Source organism: Ixodes scapularis, unplaced genomic scaffold (genome assembly GCF_016920785.2).
Source record: "Ixodes scapularis isolate PalLabHiFi unplaced genomic scaffold, ASM1692078v2 PGA_scaffold12__126_contigs__length_90152505, whole genome shotgun sequence".
NCBI lineage: Eukaryota > Metazoa > Arthropoda > Arachnida > Ixodida > Ixodidae > Ixodes > Ixodes scapularis.
In genome coordinates, this window is record NW_024609838.1 from 19,197,378 (window position 1) to 19,220,398 (window position 23,021).

Genomic DNA, 23,021 nt, shown 5'->3' on the forward strand with positions numbered 1-23,021 from the left:
TTCGGCGAATAGAGGCGCCGCGCGTTCGAGACGCGAGGCGCCGCCGTCAAAAGCAGGGGAACGTACGGCGGAACGCGCGCAACGTCTACTTTCCTGCACGGCATTTGAGTCGGCTCCTCACGAGATCGGATCCCGGCTAATAGCGGCGTGGCGGCACGTGAAAAGCAGACGCGCAACTCTGGCTCCCGTAGGGAGCCTATACTAGAACTCTATAGTATATACTATCAAAAAGATCCCTCTGCGCTGCGCCAGCTAAGCAACCCACAAAAAAAAAAAAAGAATAGTATACTGCATATATTTTGCCACATTCGGGCACTACTGTTAGCGACGGATCAAGTGCCTCGCACTCACGTCAGTGGCGAATTGCTGCAGTCCACCGATGTTAATGGGCCCTTCTTCGGAAGCGTACAGATTGCAGCCCCCGACGCAGAGATCGCTCGTGGGACAGACCATTCCGCAAGTGAGTCCCAAAGGGTTGTCAGAGAAGATGGCCTTCGCAGCTCCGTAGTAGTTCTGGGTCGGAACGGTGCTCGCATTACCAGTCGTGCGTGAAAAGGGGGAGAACGAAAACTACTGTACACGCTAACTTCCACTGGGCAAGCTCGTTGACCTCACCGAATAAAAAAAAAGGGATCTCTTTTAGTCGGAGTCAAATACATTTGAATAATTTTGCTCCGTCGGGTAGAAACTAGGCTTGAGCCGGACGTATTGTAATTTGTCAATATTAGGCAACATTTCTTTCATAGAATGAAATTGGGCTGCAAATCTTTTATAGTTTTAAGAGAATATTATACATTGCACAACCGCTAACATGCGCCGTGTTCTTCTACTTGTAATTCTCCAAGTAATACTGAAAGCTATAAACATATACGTTTAGTGGGGTCCTTAGTGACTTTTTTTTGTGTGTCTTTTTGCGTACACTACACGAAAATGTTTTCGATTTACCGAGACAACGGTACTGACGAGCTTTGACCTTTACTTCTTTAGATTGTTGCACCGAAGGAGCATTTTACACCACGCGTGTTATTTTAAAAATAAGAAAACGCCCATAGCAGGTTTGTTCTAACTGTGTAGTACTCACGTCTGTTTTTGTTCGAGCGAAGTACGAAAGCACCCAAAGCTCTAAGTTACCACAAAAAAAATCTTGCGGCAATTTATAAAATGGCAGGCCGTTGGCTTTTCTTTATAAAGAAAACTTGGCTTTCTCAGACCTGCCATGGAAAGACTGCGTGCCTTGGCAAAACTTTGGTTTCAGTTCTAAGCTGAGATCATGAGATTTAAAAAAAAAAATTGTGTGGCCTTTAAGAATGATATAATACTGATCTAACTCCATGTTTAATGGCTGTTGAGAACAGAAAAAGAACACTACGGGAATTTCAAACAGCACTAAATAGTTACTCCGGTCTGAAATCGGTGTAAATTCCCCAGAAACTATGACTTCCTTCGTCTACAACAAGCACTATAAATAATTGCATATTTTGTCAAGCCTCCATATAATGGTTATGGTAAAGACAAACATACGCTACTGTTTTTCAGTAAAATTCACAGGCAGTCTGTTTTTGCGAGGCGTGATCAAAACGTTTCGGGACTTATTTTGTACCACAAAAAGAGTGGCCAGCACACTTATGCGCGCGCAGAAGTCGAAGCAAGGGCCCTTCGTGTCTACATAAACCCAAAAGGCGTCGGTCTGTGAACATTTGGAACTGCGCTATACGAGTTTGTTTGACCACATGCACGAGCATGATGGCGATCTCTTCATAGACTGCAAACCAAAGCGAGAGCGAACATCAATTTTACGTCAAACTCGGCAAATATAAAACAGAAACCCTCTAAAATGGTTTAGAAGGCTTATGTCAAAAAACAGTCAGGTATGCGAGGTGTTTGGAGTGGCACTCCCACTTCAAGAATGTAAGAATGTCACTGAAGCCAAAGAGAGTTCGGACAAGGTCGTCCTACCTCTTCGTCTTCCAGCGATGTTCTGCCGTTCTTGGAGTCCGAGCGCGACTTAAAGCACCTTGCAAACTTCACTGCTTTTTGACACGAGCCCGGCTGACTCATTTCAAAGGTCTCTGTTTTATATTTGCTGAGTTTGACGCAAAATTGAGGTTCGCTCTCGCTCTGATGAAATCGCCATTGCGTCCCTGCACGTGGTCACAAAAACCCGTGTAGCACAGCTCCAAATGTTCACAGAGCGACGCCCTTTGGTATAACAACACACGAAGGTCCCTTCCTTTGACTACTACCCACATATCACAGTGCTGCCTTCTCTTTCTATGTTATAGGATCAGTCCTGGAACGTTTTATCACACCTTGTAGATTGCTGAATTTTCCGCTGGGCTCATTTGTGCGCAACTCTCAATACACTAGACAATAATTTAGTCCAGCGATCTTCATTAGATAACTTTACGAACATATTCAAACGTCCAAAACAAAAAATAGATAATCTCACAATAAAGAGTTTGCTCGTGGTATACTATCAAAGTCGATGTTTGTTAAACGAAATCGTTATTGGTAAACAGACGGATAAATAATCAATATTACTTAGTCATTTTATAAAGATATGCGCTATTTTCGTACCTTGGTGGCAATGCTGCTGATGAAAGCTTTGATATCCAGTTGCGTCGGGCAACCCTTTTGACATGGCGCATCGGCGCATTTTAGACATCTGAATAAAACAGAAGCGTGAATGAAGTTAACAGGGAGAATTTAGGATTTCATGCGAATCGCCAGTTCCGCGGGTTACATCGTCTCTCTCTAATAACTAAAGTTAAATATTTAAGTATTTTCTGCAATATCCACTCGCAACCAGTTCTTGCAATTATAATTAGCGCTCTTTTGAGCATTTAGTAATGAATAACATGGTCTGGGCACAAAACGATTTTGATCGAGGAAAGTTAACATTTCTAAGAAATCATCGAAGTTGCGAGCACCAGTTTTGTTTATTTTATTATAAAACGTTTGCACTACTGTCAAATATCCGCACGAACAAAATAACCAATCCATCTTGCCATTATTATCAATCCATCAGTCAGCGGACAATCGTCAGCTTCGCTCAATCTCTGTAAACGTTCACTGTATCGGTTTTGTCTACTATGCGTTCACACCGAAAGCACTCTCCTGCCATCAGCTTTCATAATTTCCGTATGAAAAAGCTTCTGACAAAAAACGAATATCCTACATAACTGTCCCATTCGCTTACCTCGCAGCTTCACGTAGTGCACCCCTCTCGCTCAACGTGGTGTGCTTAATGTCGTCGAAATTCTTCTCGAGTGGCTTGCAGGACTGTCATAGAAGCCCAAACCAAATTATGTAGACAGATGCTTGCGACTAACCCCTGCTTAGAGTAATTCATCATCAATAACTGCATGCCCTTTATTACGTGTCAGGTGCACAAAAACAACTCTATTTACAAGGTATTCATAAAAAATAATATGAAAAATGATAATTCCACCAATAAACTGGCATTCTTGACAAAACAATTAATATATATACAATGTAACTTAAAGCTTGCATGTATTTATCTTCTGGTCGTGAGCTCCCCCTTTCTCCAACACTTTCCAAGCTTTTGAGAAATGAACCTTCTCTAAAACGTTGTTCTCGCAAATGAGAGTTGGGCTGTTTTAGAATTAATACTGACATAGAGCTTTATTTTTGGACATGAATTGTGGTGTATCGAAGCATCAGAAGAACTCTTTCTCAAATTTATGCGTTCTCAGTTTTTAATAAATGACCTAAAAAAGGATATCAATTTTCTACTATACTCGAATACTTAAACTATATCTACTTGAATGTATGTATGGGAACTTCGTGAAATATGATGTCTTAGGGAATTGTATAATAAACATTTTCACAAATAAAAGACCTCAAACCGCCCTCGTCATAGTATACCCAGAACATCTAAAAGGATGTTCTGATGCAAAAAAGTGATGTCGGTTGGTTTGTGTTGGTTTCTTACTTTGATGCCTTCTGGGGCTGAGCTGTATATAGGGTACATCTTGCACATTTTGTCATCTAGCAGAGGTATAGTTTCCTTGTTCTGCTTTTTTTTTTTTTTTACTTTCTTTACAAATTTTACGCGTAGTGATAATTAACATTAGACAGCAAAGCAAAGCTTGCGGAGTTCGTTCTGATCCCTTGAATTGAAAGAGGATCCGCTCCATTCTCCATTTATAACCGCAAATCGGAATTTGCTTTGACACCATTGCTTTCTCTGCGAGGAGGCTTAAAAAACAACTTACGCTGCATTTCTTGTCAATGTTGCGTTTCCAATGATGCTTGTTCTTCTTTGTCACTGCGCTCGGAGTGATAGTGGCCGTCTCCTTTATCTTGGGGTTGAGCGCCAAGATATTCTGCGTGAAAAAATGTGTTATTGTTACTAAGGAGCTGCACTAATGAATAATCAAGTGTGCGGAACACAATTGACTGTGACGAAAAAGAAGCAAAGCACGTCGACTTATTGGCAGAAGGTATATAGGCCACTGATATGTTAAGATATGCGGAGCGTGGTTTATCATTTTCACGTTTTTCTGCGTCGTGATTGGTTCTTTCGTTTTCCTTTCGGCCAATACCGGAATATCATTGGATGGCGAGCGATACTAGAGAGTTTTAGTATGGTGCCTGGATCGCGTCTTCGACTGGTGTGTTTAGCGTCCTATCCCTCCCATACATCAAAAGTGGTCCCAAAGTGGCAACAAATGACGTCACAGAAGCCGGAGTGTCATGGTGTTGCCTGTCGCAATCCTTGCGGTTGGCCGTAGAAATACTGACGAATAGCACGAGCGAACGGTAGTGTCGCTGTCGTCACTGCGTCCCAGGCGTCCCAAGTTCCGGCTGCTCTAGCTTCCGTGAACTGTCACAGTGGAGAGCGACCTGCAGCAGGACAGGCGTCTGCTTTTTGTACCACAACAGTTGGGACGCCGCCAGGGTCGCGACCGGCGACAACATGACACTTGTATGACGTCATCAGGCGGAACTCGAGGGACCACTTTTTTGGCCGCGCTAAACACACCAGTCGGAGACGCGTTCCAGGCACCATAGCTTTAGGGAACCGTTTTTGCACATCCGATATGGTACGATGGGCCCTCCGGCACGAACGGCGCATATGTGAGTCTTCTGTGGTAGCGCATGCGCAGTTAATACCGGAGGACCCATCGTACCGTATCGGATATGCAAAAATGGTTCGCTAAAACTCCCCAATAAGTCGCTCCGCACTCGACTCACCCTGCATTTCCCAAGCGGCCAACGTCTATAGAACTTCGCAGAATAAATTACAATTCTACGACCAACAACACTGTTGACAGTCGCCCGCAACAATTCCAAAGTCATATATGCGACTGAAGTGATAAAACCCAAACGAACGAATAAGTGAACCCACGAATTAGAAGTAGCATAAATATAACCGGTACGCGACATCACGGTGTCTGCATAGATTGTGATCAAAGATTTATCTGCTAGCCGTTGGTCATCTGCGGGTATGCACTCTGACAAAAATTCAGCACTTCTATTTCATTGTAGGGAACTCAAAAAGCAAATCACTGGAGTTTACGCGAAAAGTTCAGCGAGTGGGGTGACCGCCCCTACAAAAATATGTATGGACGCCCTATGTCCATACTGTTGCCGTTCTATTACCTCTTTGTCCATCCTATGGATTCCTGTAGACAGTTCTTAGACCGTCTATGTACCATTGGTTTGCCACAGAATGGACACAAAAACGCTATAGAGATCTTCGCGAAAGAAAAAGTTTTTCATACCTTTCTATTTCCGTTCTATGGTCCCGGTGAGTCTATGGTCATCCTATTGCCTCTCTATGGTGTGAGCTATATATTGGGGCATTAACAAAGTGATGCTGGGTAGACGTTTTCTTTAGGTGTAGCGAGGTGTCCGAGTTAAAGAGTTGTTAATTAAGTTCCGGGTATCAATATGTTACATTGATGTCTAGAGGCATATCCAACCTCAGGGTATACTCATTGTGGGGATGGAAGTGTTTAGTATGTGCCGGAATAATGTTTATACTTTCTCAGTGGGAGGTAGGTATATGTGGGTCGCTGCGGCCCCCGTAGATATTCGCAACTTTCACAACCCATAGTGGGCGCACTGGTGCCTATCAAAATTGCGGTCATCTGGATGATCGTCGTAACAAAGCGGTATACTAGGCTGGGTCTGCGCGCGACGCGTAAGTAATTGTAGTTTTTGCTATATACGCGCAGTATCAGAGACTTACTTTATGTTTTTTTTTCACGTCAGGAAAGTGTAGGCAAGCCATTTTATTATGATGCCAATCATCCAGGAGCTAGGGAGTGCGATTCTCACACCGCGGTACCACCATCGCTTAAAGTGGCTTCTCTATGGACCCCGTAGCGACTCCGTGCAGACCCTGTATGGCTTCTCTGCAGACTCCATAAGGAGCCCGTGTAGACCCTGTATGGCTTCCCTGTGGACCCTGTATGGCTTCCCTGTGAACCCCTTACGTACTCCCTATGGACCTTGTATGGCTTCTTTGCAGACCCCTAAGGACCCTACGCTCTTTAAAATGACTTTTACAGAGCACGTTTTTGCGTAAAAACAAATGGGGAAAAGCTCTTTTTGTAGAACCCTTTATTGGAGATCAGTACAAAGTGACAAGAGCGTGATGTTTGCATACACTTTTAGCTTACAGGGTGTTGCGGCACAATCAATATTTCTTTTTTACAGCCATGCCTCACCGGAAACTTCAGGTAGCGCGTCCCGACTTGGGTGCGTCCTAACTTCGGTGGTAATTCGCGGCGTGTCCGCATGGAAGATGGGGTTGGCATCCCTGAAACCCCTCTTTTACCGTATATGTTTCGGCGCCAAAGTGGCCGATTACAGCCAAAGCAGAACAGTCACATGCTGTCGAATATCGATAGTCCCAAACCAACACACGCAGTCATGCAGTTGTCCGAGTGGCCGCTGCGGGTGGAATGGTGGCGTTGGGATCGCAATCAGTTTGGTTTTCGAGTACAGATCGGTGCCGCTTTTTCAGAGCAAACTCTTTAGCAGTTTCCCAACTGACTTGCACTAGAAACGTTGGTCGGTGCGGGCCCCATAGCAGACCCCCTGCAGACTGAGTGGCTTCTCTGCGGACGCTGTAGCGACTCCCTGTAGAGCTGGTATGGCTTTTCTGCAGATTCCATGAGGACCCTGTGTAGACCTTGTATGGCTTCCCTGTGGACCCCCTAGGGACTCCTTGTAGACTTCGTATGGGTTTTCTACAGGCACCCTATAGACACCGTAAAGACTCTGTGTAGACACCCTATAGAGTCCCTATGGACTCTATATGGCGCCTTGCCATAGAGAGGGTATAGGATGACCACACGTCATCCATAGAATAGGACGTCCATAGAACGTCCGTTGACCAATATTCTATAGGGCAGCCATAGGACGACTTCACGGAGGCAACAGAGGTCGTGGTCCGCCTATAGATGCCTTTTGTCCTTCCTATGGAAGCTGGTCTATAGAACGTCTTAGAAGTGTCCATACATATTTTTGTAAGGGTGGAAATACATTTTCCCATCAAAATGGCGCTTGCGTTGTGACATGGACCGCTTTCTTCATATCCAGTGTATCCAGTGTAAGTGGGCATGGATGCACGCCAAAGATGCCCATTTTAAACTTCGTTCTTCTAACCCTACAGTTCTCAAGGGGGGCAGCTTTTGGCCTCCAACCTGGCTCCTCAGGCGCCAATGTGTCTGGACCAAGGGATTCGCTCGGCATGGAAGGCGTCCCCTTTATCGGAGCTTCCAATACAACCAAGGAGTATTTGGGCCAGGCAACCGAGGCAACCATCACTGTTATCAAACAGCTTCGCCTCTGTCCTTCTGGAACAGCCAAATCGTCAGCTGCATCATCACGATGGCCTAGAAAGCTGGTCCCCTCACCGTGGATCGACAGTGGGCATGGATGCACGCCAAAGATGCACATCTTAAACTTCGTTCTTCTAACCCTACAGGTTGGTAATCAAGACGATTGTTAATGTTTAAAGTCGAACGATGTCTGTATTGTAGTGCTTCCATGCCCAGAGGCTTTGTTGAGTTCGTTTAGAGTGTTTTTACTGTTACTTGGTGGTGATGTCGAGACTAACCCCGGTCCAACTAATGCCGAACTGGCTAAGCAACTAGATGAAATTAAGCGGTTTATGTTAGATACGTATGTGCGTACTCAGAGGGTTAAACAAGGGCAAAACAACATACTAACCTCGATTAACGAACTAAAATCAAGTCATGAACAACCGAAAGTCAAGGTTGCAAATAACGGTACGAGGGTTTCTACTATCGAAATCGAGGCAGCTTCAATCGACGAATTTCACCATGAGTTGGCTGGTGCCCACGAAGCTGTTCAGCGCGTTGAAAAAGATTATAACCTTTTGGGCACCTCAGATTAGACTAGATTGAAGACCAGTCACACAGAGATAACCTTGTGTTCCATGGTGTAGTTGATTGCGCTGGCGAAACTTGGGCCCAGGCGGAAGGTAAGGTCATAGGGCAACTGTCAAAATACGCTTCGCTTAGTGCCCACCGTTTAGGTTCATTTGTAACTGGAAAACACCGTCCTATTTGAGTGAAGTTCCAGTCCTTTAAAACTAAAGAAAGTGTTTTGCAGCTCAAACCCAGATTAAAAGCCAGCCCTGCTTCTGTCTCTGAAGACTTTAGCGCTTCGACACGCTTGGCTCGGCGTAAACTACTTGAATACAGGAAAGGACAGGAAAGCTAAAGTATAAGAAACTGTTTATCAATAACACGTTCTATGCGTACAGTGAAATCGAAGGCTCCGTGTATGAACTATCCACGCCCCGCCACCAAGTTTCTGCTACGGCAGTCCCTTCCCATGCCCAGAATGTGCCCCCTACCGCTGCATCTTTTTGGCAACCAGTGAGAGTCAGTGATACGCGTATGACTTTCAAAGATATTTCCGTTTTGTTTACTAACATTCGCAGCCTAATCCGTAAACGTGACGAACTGCGCTCAGTTGCCGATTCATGCGATGCAGACGTCATTACCCTTACTGAGTCGTGGCTGTCTAGCAAAGTGACTGATAGTGAGTTATTTCATTGTCAGAAACGGTTCAACACATTCCGCTGCAATAGACGGAACAGGAGTGGCGCTGGCGTTTTGCTGTCGGTTGCTGATTCATTAATTTCTCGTTCTGTCATAGTAGCCAATGAACTCGTGATTGTATGGGTCTGCGTTAGTTTTAACCACAAGCATTCTATTGTGGCTGTATGCTATCGACCTCCAACTATCAATTCTTCTTTTGTGAGTCTGTTACATGATTCTATTAACCAAATTGTTGTACAGTATCCAGAGGTGCCGATCATATTGATGAGTGACTTCAATTACCCCAACATTTCTCGGTCTACCGATGATCCTGTGTCTAGTCCTTTCTCATCCGAGACTAACGAATTTATCGACCTTTGTTCTGACTTCAACCTTTCCCAACTCGTTAGAGGACCGACCAGGGTCATAACCCTATCATCAAATATGCTGGATCTGGTGCTGACTGCACACCCGAGCGTTGTATCACCTATAACGTACCTACCAGGTCTAAGCGACCATTCAGTTCTCCACTTTGCACTAAATAATCGACTGGTAGCTCCGAAAGCTGGCGTGAAACATATTCGTGATTAGAACAGAGCTAACCTTTCTTCAATTAACTTGGCCTTGTTCAAGTTCTTTGACGATTATCTGCCCGGTTTTATAGAGCGCTCTGTCGAGTCTAATTGGATACTGCTCAAAAACGGTGTTACAATGTTGACTGAAACATACATACCATCTAGGAAAATCCGATGCAATACTAACGCACCTTGGTTTAGCGCTAACCTCAGGCGGCTACGAAACAGGAATAAAAGATTGTTTCGTCTGAGGTACGCTGAACAGCGTACCATAATGCAAATAATGAGTACATAGCAACTATTAGCGAAACTAAGTCACATGTTTTAATTATACCCTGCCCACCATGTTAGCGAATAATCCTAAACAATTCTGGAGTATCGTCAATCCTAATATTCATTCTAGCATTGTCCTTCGTTCTTTTGATGACGTGGATATACCACTTTTCGAAAGTGCTAATGTATTAAATGATGCTTTAGTATCTCATTCACGGCCACCAATGTTAATCAATTGCCAGCATTGCCCGTCCATACCTTTTTGCCAATGGACCTGTAACCATAGACGCAATTGGTGTGGCTGGCGTTATTAATAATATGAAACTTTCATCCGGTGCCGGAATCGATGGAATTAACACCAAGTTCTTAGAAAATCGTAACATGTATTGTCCCATAATTCTTTCAAATATTTATATGCAATCTATTAACCAGGGTACAGTCCCAAGCCATTGGGTAGTTGAGAAGGTGGTTCCTATACATAAATCTGGTGAAAAGCACAGCCCTTTCAATTATCGACCAATTTCTTTAACAGTGTGCCATGTAAAATTCTCGAACAGATAATCTACTCTCAGTTGATTAACTTTCTTGAATCTAATTACTTTTTCCCCAACTCGCAACATGGCTTCAGGAAACATTTCTCATTCGAGACGCAACTAGCATCATTCACCTACGATCTTCATCACTATCTCGATGATCATTACGAAGCTGATTGTGTTTCTTTAGATTTCTCCAAAGCCTTTGACAAAGTTTCCCATAAACTTTTACTTCATAAATTAAATCACTTAACATCGATTCGTGCATACTAAATTGGATTCATGCATTTTTGACTAACCGTCTACCATTTGTTACTGCTAATAATACAAATTCTAGCTCTGTTCCAGTTAACTCGGGTGTCCCACAGGGCTCCGTACATGGCCCGCTGCTCTTTCTTACTTACATTTATGACTTTGTACTAAACATTTCCTTTTCCATCTGCCGTTTTGCTGACGATTGCGTAATCTATCGAAAATGTACTGATATATTTGACACTATCCTTTTACAATCTGACCATAATCTGATAAAGCTATGGTGTAACCAGTGGCTAATGGAACTAAACACTGGCAAATGGAAATTAATGAGAATATCACGTTCTCAAAATGTGTGTCATACCTACCATCTTAACAGTAAACATCTCGCTGCAGTCTCTGTTTATAAATATCTTGGAGTTCACATAACGTCCAACCTTTGTTGGAAGATACATTTCGAATACGTAGTTAAGAGTGCAAACCACATGTTAGGGTATTTGTAAAGAAATTTCTTTCTCGCTCCGTCTTCACTAAAACTAACTATGTACAAAACTCTAATTCGTCCGAAATTGGAATATGCTGCAGCCGTATGGGACCCTGCTCACTCGTCGCTAATTACCATACTTGAATCCATTCAAAACAGCTCAGCCCGTTTTTATGCTGTCAAACTATAACCGCACAGCCAGCGTCACTACAATGAAAAACACGTCAGGTTTACCAACCCTTATTCATCGCCGTAAAATATTTCGTTTGTGTATATTTCAGAAAAATATTTCACCAAAATGCTGTCCTTCGTCAAAAACTTATTAACCCACCATCCTACATCTCCGCTCGCATTGATCATAGTCATAAGGTTGGCATTCCAGATTTTAAAACATCCTTATTTCAATATTCTTTCATGCCTCAAACGTCCTTGGATTGGAACCACCTTCCCCCCTTGATTGCCAACATCACTGATATTGTCCTCTTTAAGAATGTTCTTACCAATATGTGCACATTGCAAATATTTATAGCTCACTCCCCTTTTCAATTTATTTACCTTGAGGGTAATTGAAATAAATAAATATATAAATAAATAAATAAATAAATAAACACACCAGGCGTTTATCTTTCGGCAATTATTCAAACTCCATCCAAATATCGCTGCAAATTAATCGCCAAATGCTCCGCTGGAACGTCGACTCACGGGTATTGTTAGACCCTATAAACGCAGTCGACAGACGAACATTTAATTATAGGCGTGAGCATGCGACAGATTGCATCACCCTCTTTTGAATCCCCGCAATAGAAGCTGTACTCTTGTCTAAACACCAAAACAGGGTGTTCCACAATTTACACGTTCCATAAAACGCTGGGAAAGCTTCCAGAAGCAACAAAAGATGGGGCTAAAAAAAAGCACAAGATTGATTAGAGAGCCATCTCGCAGGCACCCTGCGCCATCTGTCGTGAGCTGCGCCACTTACATCAACAGTTCTGGTAGAGTTATTTGAACCGCACCTATGTCTTTTTTGTGCTGGCTTCCTTCTTTCTAACCATCGACAAATTTAAAATGAGGAATGTCACAATCTTTTGTCGGACTTGGGGTACGGATGGTTGGACGAGCCTTCCAAACTTTGGCAAAATTCACCAAACTGCCACTTTCGGAATAGGCCGACTTCTACAAAAAAATTTCACCTTTTGTAGAAAGTAATTAGCTGAATAGTTCGCCTCAGATATTATAAAATTATTAACAAATTTTACTCATTGTAAAATAAGTTTTATAACGTTTTAATTATTTGGTTAGCTAAGTCCTACACAAAAAAGTTACATATTCAGGCATGTCTGGAATACACCATATATACCAAAAAATCAAATAACGTATATTATGTTGCGTGTTTATGGCATTTTTGTTTGTTCAGATACTTAAGAAGAACTCATCCGACAAAAAAAAACATAACATATATCGAAGCCTTCTGTATGTCTTTGCTTAACTTGAATATGTTCAAAATTTTTGTATCAGCTTTCAATCGAAATTTAGAAAATAACGACAACATATGTTTGCGAACATTTGTTTTCAAGTGCGTGGGAGCAGTTTTGGCATGAGTAGAGTCAGTGCTATGTTAAAAACAACTTTTCAGAAGCAGTGTTTATTTTATAGCATTGTTACCGTAAAAGAAAGCTATTCGTGCACACAACCCGACCGTACTTAGGTTTATAGGGTTCATATAAAATCATCGTATACAACGTATAAATAGTCGATTGATATCTCCAGTGTCCAGCCACAAGTATCTCCAATTCCGACATTTACCCTACCTAACTTTTAGAGAAATTCAAAATTGGAATGGGATGAACAGAACTCATTTAGAAGCCTTATGAGTTGCTAGTCACGTGGACATTACTCAAGTTTTTATATGCCCAACACCTCACCCTATATATTTTTAGTAGCCCGTCCCTAAGGAAGTTGCTTTACCAGTCACCTAATGGAGTTCATCACTATTGTAAAATACCCTGCGTACCTGTTTCCATGCTTCCAGATTAATATCAGAACTAAGTGGGGAAATTGGAGACACTCACTACAAATGGCAAACTTCCATTGATTTTATGTTAACTAAATAAAAAAGACACAGACAAAGTTTTAACAAAAACTACTTTTAATCGAAAAAAATGGGGGAGGGGGCAAATTATAAGCTGAACATTTTTTTATAATCATACGCGCTTAACAGCACAAATACGCCAGCGCATAATGTTCAAATTCGTTAGTGACTTTGGTTCTCGCTTGCCTCTAATTCATCATATAAGCATAAATGTAAACGAGTGAATGTTGCCTGCAACTGATATGACAAAACTGCATGAAGCGAAAAATACAATCCCAAAGTGAAAATGGTTTGGGGCAATGCCAATATGTTGAGCAACTTTTGTGCAGCAGCTCACGTCAAAGTTATCCTCCATTTCACCGTAGGATGGACCGCAGCTGATCGCACTCCAATCCGTAGTGATAGAAGTGCGTCACGTGACTTCGCGGGCCTCGCTTCGCTCCGCCCATCCAGAAAAGCAGCACGTGACACTCTTCGAGCTAGGGATTGGCTCCGGTAGCTCCTGGGGTCAGATGCGGTCCATTACGAGATGAAACCGAGTATAGACGTATCGAGGAGAGAGGCACATTTGGGCGAATCGCCAGCGAGAACGTGTGTTGTCTGGCGCTACCACTAATACGTGATCGCGGAAGTCGAACCAGGGCCTCGCATAATTTTTCTCTCTGTCCTTGAACATGGTCTGCTCTTGCGCAAAATCTGAGCAGCGCCGACGGTGTGACCAGCGATGAGGGCAAAATTCATGACGGAAAATTAACCTCCAGGATATTTTGACAAGGACACTTGGAAGATGCCCGATACAATGACTCAAAAAAAGTTATAACATTTTCACTTTGAAGATGACTTGATCGCTGATAACTTCAAGAAGGATGTGATGAGTCCCGATCATGTTATTATTGCTCCACCTTAATTGAAGTCTGGTATTACCCAGAAAGAACACGGAGCAACGGATCAAAAAGAAAGAAGCCAGAACACACACACAAACAAAAAGAATAACATTCAGGGCGAACGAATATAGACACATACCATTCTTTCAAAGAGCAACGACATTTACTGATATTCGTCACACACAAGTAACCCTAGAACAAGGAAAGGAGGAAGAGAACGTAAGAAGAAATGAAGACGTAGACAAGAAAGGCAAAAAAAAAGGACAAAAAGGCAGGTGACAAGAATGAAGAAGAGGCTGCTATGACAATTCCGGCGCTAGGAAATGCAGCTGTGCCGTGGAAACCGAACATAAAGGCATAGACACATTATTGAAGGACCTTTTGATTATGTAAGAGGTGCTTAAACCTTAAGATCCTTAAGAGGTCCAAAGAAAGAAAGAGGCAATGTTTTATTCGTTCTTTCCCTCGTGTATTGTCTACAACGTACTCCCCGTATCTACATAAGACAGAGCACTTAAGCAATCAATGAAACTACCCTCCTCTGCATTACCAAAGAACCATTGCACGTCCAATAGAGCACCGTAGATCTGAAGCGGAATCTTTGTTTGTTGTAATGAAATAAACATCTAACTTAAAGTTGTCAAACTTACTACAACTGGGTAGTTTTGGTTCTTAAGGCTGGTTCACACAGCACTTCTTACGTTTTCTTACGTTACGTATGTCACCACGGTAACCGGACAAAAGCTCACCGGACTGAAGCTCACAGGACAAAAGCTCACCCGTTTTTTCACCGACCCGGACAAAAGCTCACCTAATTTGTTTTTTTTTTTTTTGGCTACCAGGGCGAAACACGGGCTGGGATAAAGTGCGGACGCGATGAACATTGCACCATTTTTAGGAGAACTGGTACTCCATCCCATGCAAAGTTGTCGACAGATAAGCCATAACAGGCGGAGAAGCAACGATTTGGGAAAAAAAATAGGTCACCAAAATTGAGTGCAGCTGATAAGATCAAGCTTAATTGACTCCAGGTATGCCGGAGCACCCCTGTGCCACGCCGAAGAAACTTCGTGAATCGAAGTTTTTAACCCGAAGAGCCACCGAAGAAGCGAAGTCACCCTTCGGTGAGCTTGCTTTTTCATTGTGCATATGTCATGCTAAACGCGCACATAAAAGTTTAGCAGTAAGTCTCCTCATTACTAATAAATGTTTTGTTTTTTTGTTGGGGGGGGGGGGGCGGTTAGGTTAATAATTGAAGTGGGTGAATGGCTAAACAAATTATATTGTTTCCTTCATTGTGCGTCGTAAATGTTTTTGAAATCAAGGATTATCTCAGGGTGATGTGAAAGGGAAACTGAAGCAAACCTGTTTTATACAAATCATTGAGTTGCCAATTTTTAAAAATATTGTAAAGAAACGGGAGTTGGGCTTTTTGGACTAGTACAAGACAGTTAACCACTTTAGGAAGCTATGCGGAATTTTGGATAGGCTGGCGTTGCTTTCACCACAGTGTGTATTCGAAGGAACATCCTACATCAGGGAAAAGTCTGCCGGTGACATCGGTGACCTTCTGTACTACTTGATTGCAGGTATGTCAACGGCCCCTTCCGTTATACTTCTGCTCCTTCTGCGGCGGCACCCAGAGCGAATCATTCCCTTTGCCTGACTGTGTGCCGACGACGACCGGAGTTTCCCCTAAGACGGTGGAATATGCACGACACCACTCTTCAGGAAAAAAACTGGACGAACGAAACCTTCGAAGCATCGAATACCGGGTTCCAGAAGCTCGCCGGCTACGCCCACCCTAGCATCTGAAGCCTGATTGAATGCCTCCAGCAAAATCAGGCGCTCGTTGCCGCGGCATTGACACAAGCCCGGAGAGGTGAGTTTCCAGTGAAGCGGGTGCGAAAGACCACTCTGCGCCTGCAGAATCGTCTGAAAAATATTTGCGAGGGGTTCCAGGTACACCCAGATCTACAAAGAAAGCTGGATGTAGTAGGAAACTGCATTCGCTTCTTACCAATCGAAACTTTTTTCCACTCTAATCAACAAGCCATGAGCTTGTCAGATTTAATTGATCGCAGCCTTTTAGTGTCGCACGCACGCACATAAGTTGTCGGCACTCGTGTTAAGACCAACATGAAATTTTCTCCTGGTGAGCTTTTGTCCGGGTCCATGAAAAAATGTGTGAGCTTTTATCCGGTGAGCTTCTGTCCGGTGAGCTTTTGTCCGGGATTCGTGCCAGAACGTTCCTCTCTCGAATGCTAAGTGCCAGGCTATCTCCTTGAATTGGTGGCCACGCTTAATATGAAGCACAGATGTCCCGGTACATTGGGTGTCACCAGATGTAAGCTCCCGTAACCTAAGGTAAGAAAACGGGGCTGTGTGAACCAGCTTTTACACAGCAGGCGTCTTGTGAATTGTCGATGTTAGAGGGGTAGGAAGTCGGGTCCTCGTTTGTGTCACACGCTTAGCACATCCGCCGCGCGATCGAGGTGCGAAGCTCAAGCATCATGAGTTCTGAGGTTCCGCTGCTTACAATTGGCAGAGTAAGGGATCCGAGGGTTTTCGAAGTCCCCCCCCCCCCCCCCCCCCCCCCAAATAAATGCAGCTAACCTTATGTATACACATCCATTACAACCCTCCCCCCCCCCCCCCCTCCGCACATCTACCCCAAGTCAAGGACATTCCAATCGTCTTAACGCCCCTCTCTCTCTCAAAAAAAAAATAAGTATGTTTATTTACACAAGCCTTTTCGTAATAATCGCTTCCGTTCGAGCTGGTGATAGCCTTTCTTGAAAACATCTAGAGAGGGTTATATTCTTCGAAATGTTATGAGTACGAAAGAGCTAGCAGTATAACTGTGATGTGTGACCTCTTTACTGTTCATCAAACAGAAGCAGGCTGAAACAAGTAATGCTGCGATTACTGCCACCCGACTATCACTTATATATTGTCTGGACTGGAATGGGATGGGAAAAGAATTACGGAGGTGCCATACAAGTCACGAAGACTTTCATAACTTTAGTGAGCACCTCGGCAGCGCAGTAGGCTTCGCACGCTGCCTCCAGCAGAATACCTATAGTTTCATGCGCACACGTGCAGTTGATTGCGGAATAGCCCTTGCGTCACTACCTTAAGTGCGACAAGTGCCAGTCCCGTTTTATTTTCTTTCTGAACGCGAAAAGCGCTTAGTAAATTAGAATGAGCCAGTTTCGAGAATAATTGCTTAAGGCATAGGTAGTCAACGCTGAGAAGTAGATACTTAAGCAATCTGCAGCTCGTTCGGCAAGAGGTACCGTAAACTGTATAGTGGGCATTAGCCCACCTACGAAAAGTCTTTCAAATTAGGCATAATCTTGACCTTATTCCATTTCTTTGGCGCAATATAAGTACATATGAAAATTTATTGGTAGTGATTGAGTGCATACCACAAAAAAAAAAGCGTTACAGCCTTGATTTAGCTTTGTGAAAAGAAACCTAACTGAAAACATAAAATAGAAGTAGAATCTGGACAATCGCGATAGTCATTGGTTCTTTATGATGCACTCATTATTATCGGTGACACGAAGAGATGTCGTTTATAAGTAGGGTTCGGAGTTTTCGGTTTAAACCGATAAAAGTACGTCTAATCCGCTTTCTAGAATTCGGTTTTAACCAAATAAGGTAAGTTTTTTAGGGCCGCGTCGAGGTGTGTGGGGGAGGGGGGAGGGGGGAGAGGGCTATGCAAGGTTTGACATTGTGTTTCGTCTTCGTGATTGCCCTCTTCCAAGGTTCAACATGCAACAAAAGAGGTCTCGGATTGGCCTTCGCGGGACATCTGTGTCCTTTCTGTGATCGGGCTTAGTTTGTCAAGTGCCTGGTCCTAAAAAAAGTTCGGGTGTCATGCACCTCAGGAGACGTCGAGGAAAGCCGTTATTACCTTCTTAACACCCTCTCTCAAACTTCCCTGTGGTTAAAAACATAAATACAATAGATTTTTTTGCCCTTCCACTGGTTTCTGTACGGTCATCACCTCAGACGGTCACGCCAATGGGAAGGAAAAAGTAGCGTGCTGAAGATTATGCCCGCGAATTCCGCCATTTTGAGGTGTGTCCTGACGGAAGTTGTAGCGAAGACCACGTATGTATATGTGCCGTTATACCCTCCGGGCGGCCACTCCGGCGCCACCGTCGCTTGCGCTCCACAGCGCCGCCCGTGGTCGACCTAAGAACGATTGGTATGTTCCCATCTGAAAATGGCGGCTCGCATGTGGGATCCGACGGTGCTCTTTTGCGGCTTCAGAAGGATTGACGAGATCGCAGAATATTTCAAAGAAAAGTCACTGAAGTTAGGGGAGCAACTTTATGCGGGCCGTCACGTGTTTGGCGTGAAAGAAGAAGTCCTTCATTCCACAGCTCCCAGCGAAGTTGTAGGGAAATGCCTCGCGCAGATGAAGTCTGCTGTTTACAACGTCCGGCTTCAGGTGAGCGTGCCACCCGATTCGGTTTCGCGTACCCCCCCTCCACTCCTCATTTGTTGTTGTTCTGATTTCTCGCTTCAACCGTGCATAACACACATTTTTTTTTTTTTTTTTTTTTTTGCTACGGCAGCTTTCAGCGCACCCGAGACTCATCGTGGGCGCGAGCTGCACCTGCAAGGCTGGCGTGCGTGGGTGGTGCAAACATGGAGCAGTGTGTCTCTGTCGTCACATTGCATATCTTTGCAGTTGTGTCTCTATCGTCACATTGCATCTCGCCTTGTACGACGAAGGGAAGATCGTGGGGATGTAAGCGGGGTGCTGAGCGATGGAGCTTTTTTTGTTTCCTAGGAAGTGGCAGCTGCAAATCCTGGCCTGCCCAATCGCGGGTACCCGGAGACGGAGACCCCTGGGAACGTTCCCAGGGGTCTCCGTCTCCGCTGTACACAAAAATGCAGTGTCTAACTGTGCCAGCGAGAAACAATTCTGTATCATGGAGAGCAAACAAAACCGAGAAACGACAAAAAAAAAAAAAAAAAGGGTTTCTTTACGTTGCGCATCGCACCGCTGCAACCCATTTCCGTCGACGCTCTGCCTCGTACGGCTTTGCTGGAAAGCGGTAAAACTCTACCACTGGGAGCTTCCCAGCTGTGTTTCCGTAGCTCTTGTGGCAATCGTAAACACACCAATAAACAGAAGTGCGCTTTTTCGACTGCGTTGTTGCGGACGACATAACGAAAGCAGCCGGGTACGCCTGCACTTTACGCCTGGCAAGCCTAACGCGAAAGCAGTCGGGAAGGGCGGTAACATACCAATAGTTTTTATTTCGTCGGACAGATGGCGCCACGGGTTTTTTCAAAACACCAGCGCCCGGAGCGTATTCTTTGAAAGATCATCTGGTCCAGTGTCCAATGGTGTTTCCTTCATGTTCACCGAAAGAAACCGGTAAACTTTTTTAGGATTAAATATACACAAAAAAAAAACGAAAATCAAATTTTAAAAGAAACACCGAAAAAAGTACGCCACATTTTGAAAAAATAAAAAACCGAAAACGCGGAACCCTATTTGTAAGGCAATTCCGGACTATCTCGAACATTTTCCTTATCTTCCGCAAATAGGGCCGGTGGCGAAGTGTCATATATCTGCTCGGGAAGGATGCGAAGGGGAGATTAGGAGCATTGCAGATAACAAAAACGATTACGGGTGTTATAGTCTTACTTTCTATGTTAGGTAAATTTTCGCTATTCATTCAGCCCTAATGCTCTTCACACTTCTCTCTACTTGTTTTCTTTTTTTTGCATTGTGAGGGTTGAGATTGGAGGCTCGTGGAATACTTGAACAGAGAAAATCAGTTTCGTGCTATGTAGACCGCAACTTTGTTCAAGGCTACATATACACATGTCGCATATGTACCCTTGAAGCGGAGTTACATACAAAGCATCACTGCAGTAATGTATAAGTAAATTATATTTAGTTATCTTTGCCTATATGGAGCCAATCAATAACTGGACCGCTGTTTATAATAATACATTATAGTACGACACAATGCTTGACCCAAACATACAAAGGATTTAGGAAGTGTGAGCCCACCATCATTTACTGAAACGGTGTAGTACCGTTTCTGCGTGATTTAGTTTTTGTGTTTTCTATGTTTGACGATGGTATTGTTATAACGGACTGTTAGAGGACTCAAGTATTTTGCTAGCTGGGTCAAGAACATCGCTCCACCCTTTCGCTGAAAGAGTCAGTCATAATCTATGTATTTCTTTCTATGACATATCTGCTTCACATCCCAAAAGCAAAAATCATCGCAATAACAGTTTTTTTTATTTTTCAGCCCCAAGTAGGACATTAGGGGAGGGTGTATAAAGGGTTTATTCACCTTTTTGGAACGCACCTGTTTGTTCACTCTAGTACAGCTACTGTGGAAGAGAGTAACTACGCCTTTTAAGATACTTACCAAATAACACATTCAACCCGCTGAAAAGTTGAAATGAATATGAACGACCATCCAGCGAAATAAATTTGCAAAGTAAGAGTATCGCAACCTATCCTAACCACGGCCTCGAATCAACGAAAGCCTCAAATCACGGTACGCGCAACGAAACCAAAACCAATCATCCGCTTGACTTGAAGTATCACATTCGCCATAAACTGCTGCTAGATAATAAGGTCGCGATGACGTCGCAAAGATTATAATACTGCTACTGTGCGCCAATCTCCAGCCTTTAAAGCAACTTCTGGACTCTAAAATCTGCGGCGAAGTCAGGGAAGAGCCATATTGAACCTTTCGTCTCACGTAAGTTGCTCTTCAGGTCGCCGCGCACAGGCGACGTCAGAAACATTTAATTTGCATCCTTGCCTCCTGCCTCGTCATCTTTCGCTCCCTCTCCCAGTCTCCAGTAGCCCCAGCCAAGGTCATGCACGCAGCCCTTCGTATATCTCGAAACTTCTCTTCTCGCTGTTATCGTTTATGGCAAACAAAAAGGTCACTTTTTTTTTGCTTGTGTTTATGATTCTTTAGAGCTGTTGCGGTGATAACGTGACACACAGCAGTGAGTCACGTTTGTCTTGTGAATGTGTCGCGATGCTGTAAACATGGAGCCAACCCGACGACCCAGACTACCCCGACGAGGGGTCAACAGGGTGCTTATACCTAAACCTCACGGACTGGCAAGTTAGATAGAAAAGGATTACAGACGCCCGCTCAACGTCTGCTGCCGAGAGGCCGTAACCACGGCCCGGGAGGTTGAAAGGAGAAGCACCGGTGGGCGTAGTTCGCGTCGAAAACTTTGCAATGTTTGTTTTGTCATTCGCTTAGCTTTATTAATCGTAATAAAGTATATATTCTAGTTTGAACTTTAAAAACGGTAACTTCTTGGACCATCAAGTTAACAGTAGGAAGACAGAGCGCATCACAACGAGGACACACAGAGCAGGCACAACAAAAAGATAAACAACGGGCGCAGACTTACAGCTATCGTATTCTACGTCTTCGCGGGGAAAAAAAAAAAAAAGGTATTGTATTACCTATGTCTCAGGCTAAAGTAAAAGCCGAACATGCCATAGTTTTAAATCAGCGCTCCTTGTGTATGTGTGTGTTTTTTGTGTGTGCATACGACTGTTCTCCCCGATGACCCGTGATTGTGTACTGTTGTCATGTTGCTTGTATAAATCAAGAAATTGCAACCCTCACCTAGGAGTCTTGGTATAGTAATTCGAACTGAATGGCACGCCGTTCGGAGGCCACGCACACACCAAAAACATATTTTTGTGTACAGGCATTCTGTATAACTCTTAAATAAGTTAGATGGCGATGAACGAATATTTCGCTCGGGGACTCACCTCAATATCCGGAGGATCGACGCTCAGCGGGTGCATGTATCCAACGGAAGACATCCTTCCTATGCCTTCGCTCAAAAAATCCGCAGCCAGAGCTTCGGAACGACTTCGGGCGGCCGACCGCGTTAACCGGGTTGCAGCTGACAGCAGATTCCCAATGGCGGGTTGGCTGACACCAGACACACGAGGGCCGGAGAGAAGAGTGAGAGCGAAGGAGATGGCGAGGAGGAAACGGTGGAGAGAAACAGGAAAAGCGAGCCCCCGCTGTGGGTCGTCGCTACGTGCAGCTGCTGGTGGTGTTACGTCACCTACTGTGGGCCAGTTAGAGACGCATGATCGGACCGCAACGCTGCGTGAGCGTTCGACCGGGTAAATGACGCAGTAAATTTTGTACCGCGGCCTTGTTATAGGATGCGCGGGCCTTGTCCGGTGCTCTCCCGGTATCCCCCGTTTTCTGACGTGAGCAGTAGTAGGCGTCCAGCTGCGTTGTTATCTTTGGAACTTGTTAACCCGAAAAGACGCATTTACGGGTTTTGTTGCGCAGCAGCTGCGTGCGTTTCAGTGAATGTTATGGATACAAGCTTGGACTAATCGTTCACGTTCTAATGAGGAGGCCTAGTTGGATGTTTGACAATAATTCGCACTGGTGTCGCCGCAGACAACGTTGAAATATTTAACGGCGTCTGTATAATTTATCGTTTGAGTCGGAAAAGAGCTGACTAAGTTAATGATATCGCTTTTCTTTTTTATTAGTGTAGTAACATTTAGATCATCACTCAAGCTTCCATATACCTGCTGTTTTGTTATTTTTATGAGTCCCTCTGGGATTGGCACTGGTGCTTATTAATTGTGTTGCAAGCGCCGAGGGAGTGCGATCATATCGGCTGAGAACATTTCCGAGAGCTAAAACGGTTAGGCCACTTGGTCGCAGGAACCTGTTTATAGGTCAAAGAAACGGTGGAGCATGTGTCTGCCATATCAAAATAGTTGCGACGCCTCCTAGTTGCAGAATGGGTCGAAGCAAATCAATGCGGAGAATAAGTTCGTCCGCTTCTTTTGCAGGGGTGGCAGTGACGTCAC

The 23,021-nt window shown here is 44.1% G+C and overlaps 1 protein-coding gene across 1 annotated transcript in view; it reads right to left on the reverse strand.

The window, feature by feature from the left end:
• The window catches only part of LOC8040751 (dihydropyrimidine dehydrogenase [NADP(+)]), a 52,973-nt gene extending 30,805 nt beyond the window's left edge, over nt 1–22,168 (reverse strand). The window contains exons 1-5 of the mRNA XM_002401129.5: nt 21,945–22,168; nt 4,239–4,349; nt 3,200–3,282; nt 2,578–2,665; nt 352–513 (exon numbers count right to left, since the gene is read on the reverse strand). Coding sequence (XP_002401173.3) covers nt 352–513; nt 2,578–2,665; nt 3,200–3,282; nt 4,239–4,349; nt 21,945–21,998 — 498 coding nt within the window. The 5' untranslated portion in view covers nt 21,999–22,168. The remainder of the gene's footprint in view (nt 1–351; nt 514–2,577; nt 2,666–3,199; nt 3,283–4,238; nt 4,350–21,944) is intronic.
• Between the last annotated feature and the right edge of the window lie 853 nt (nt 22,169–23,021).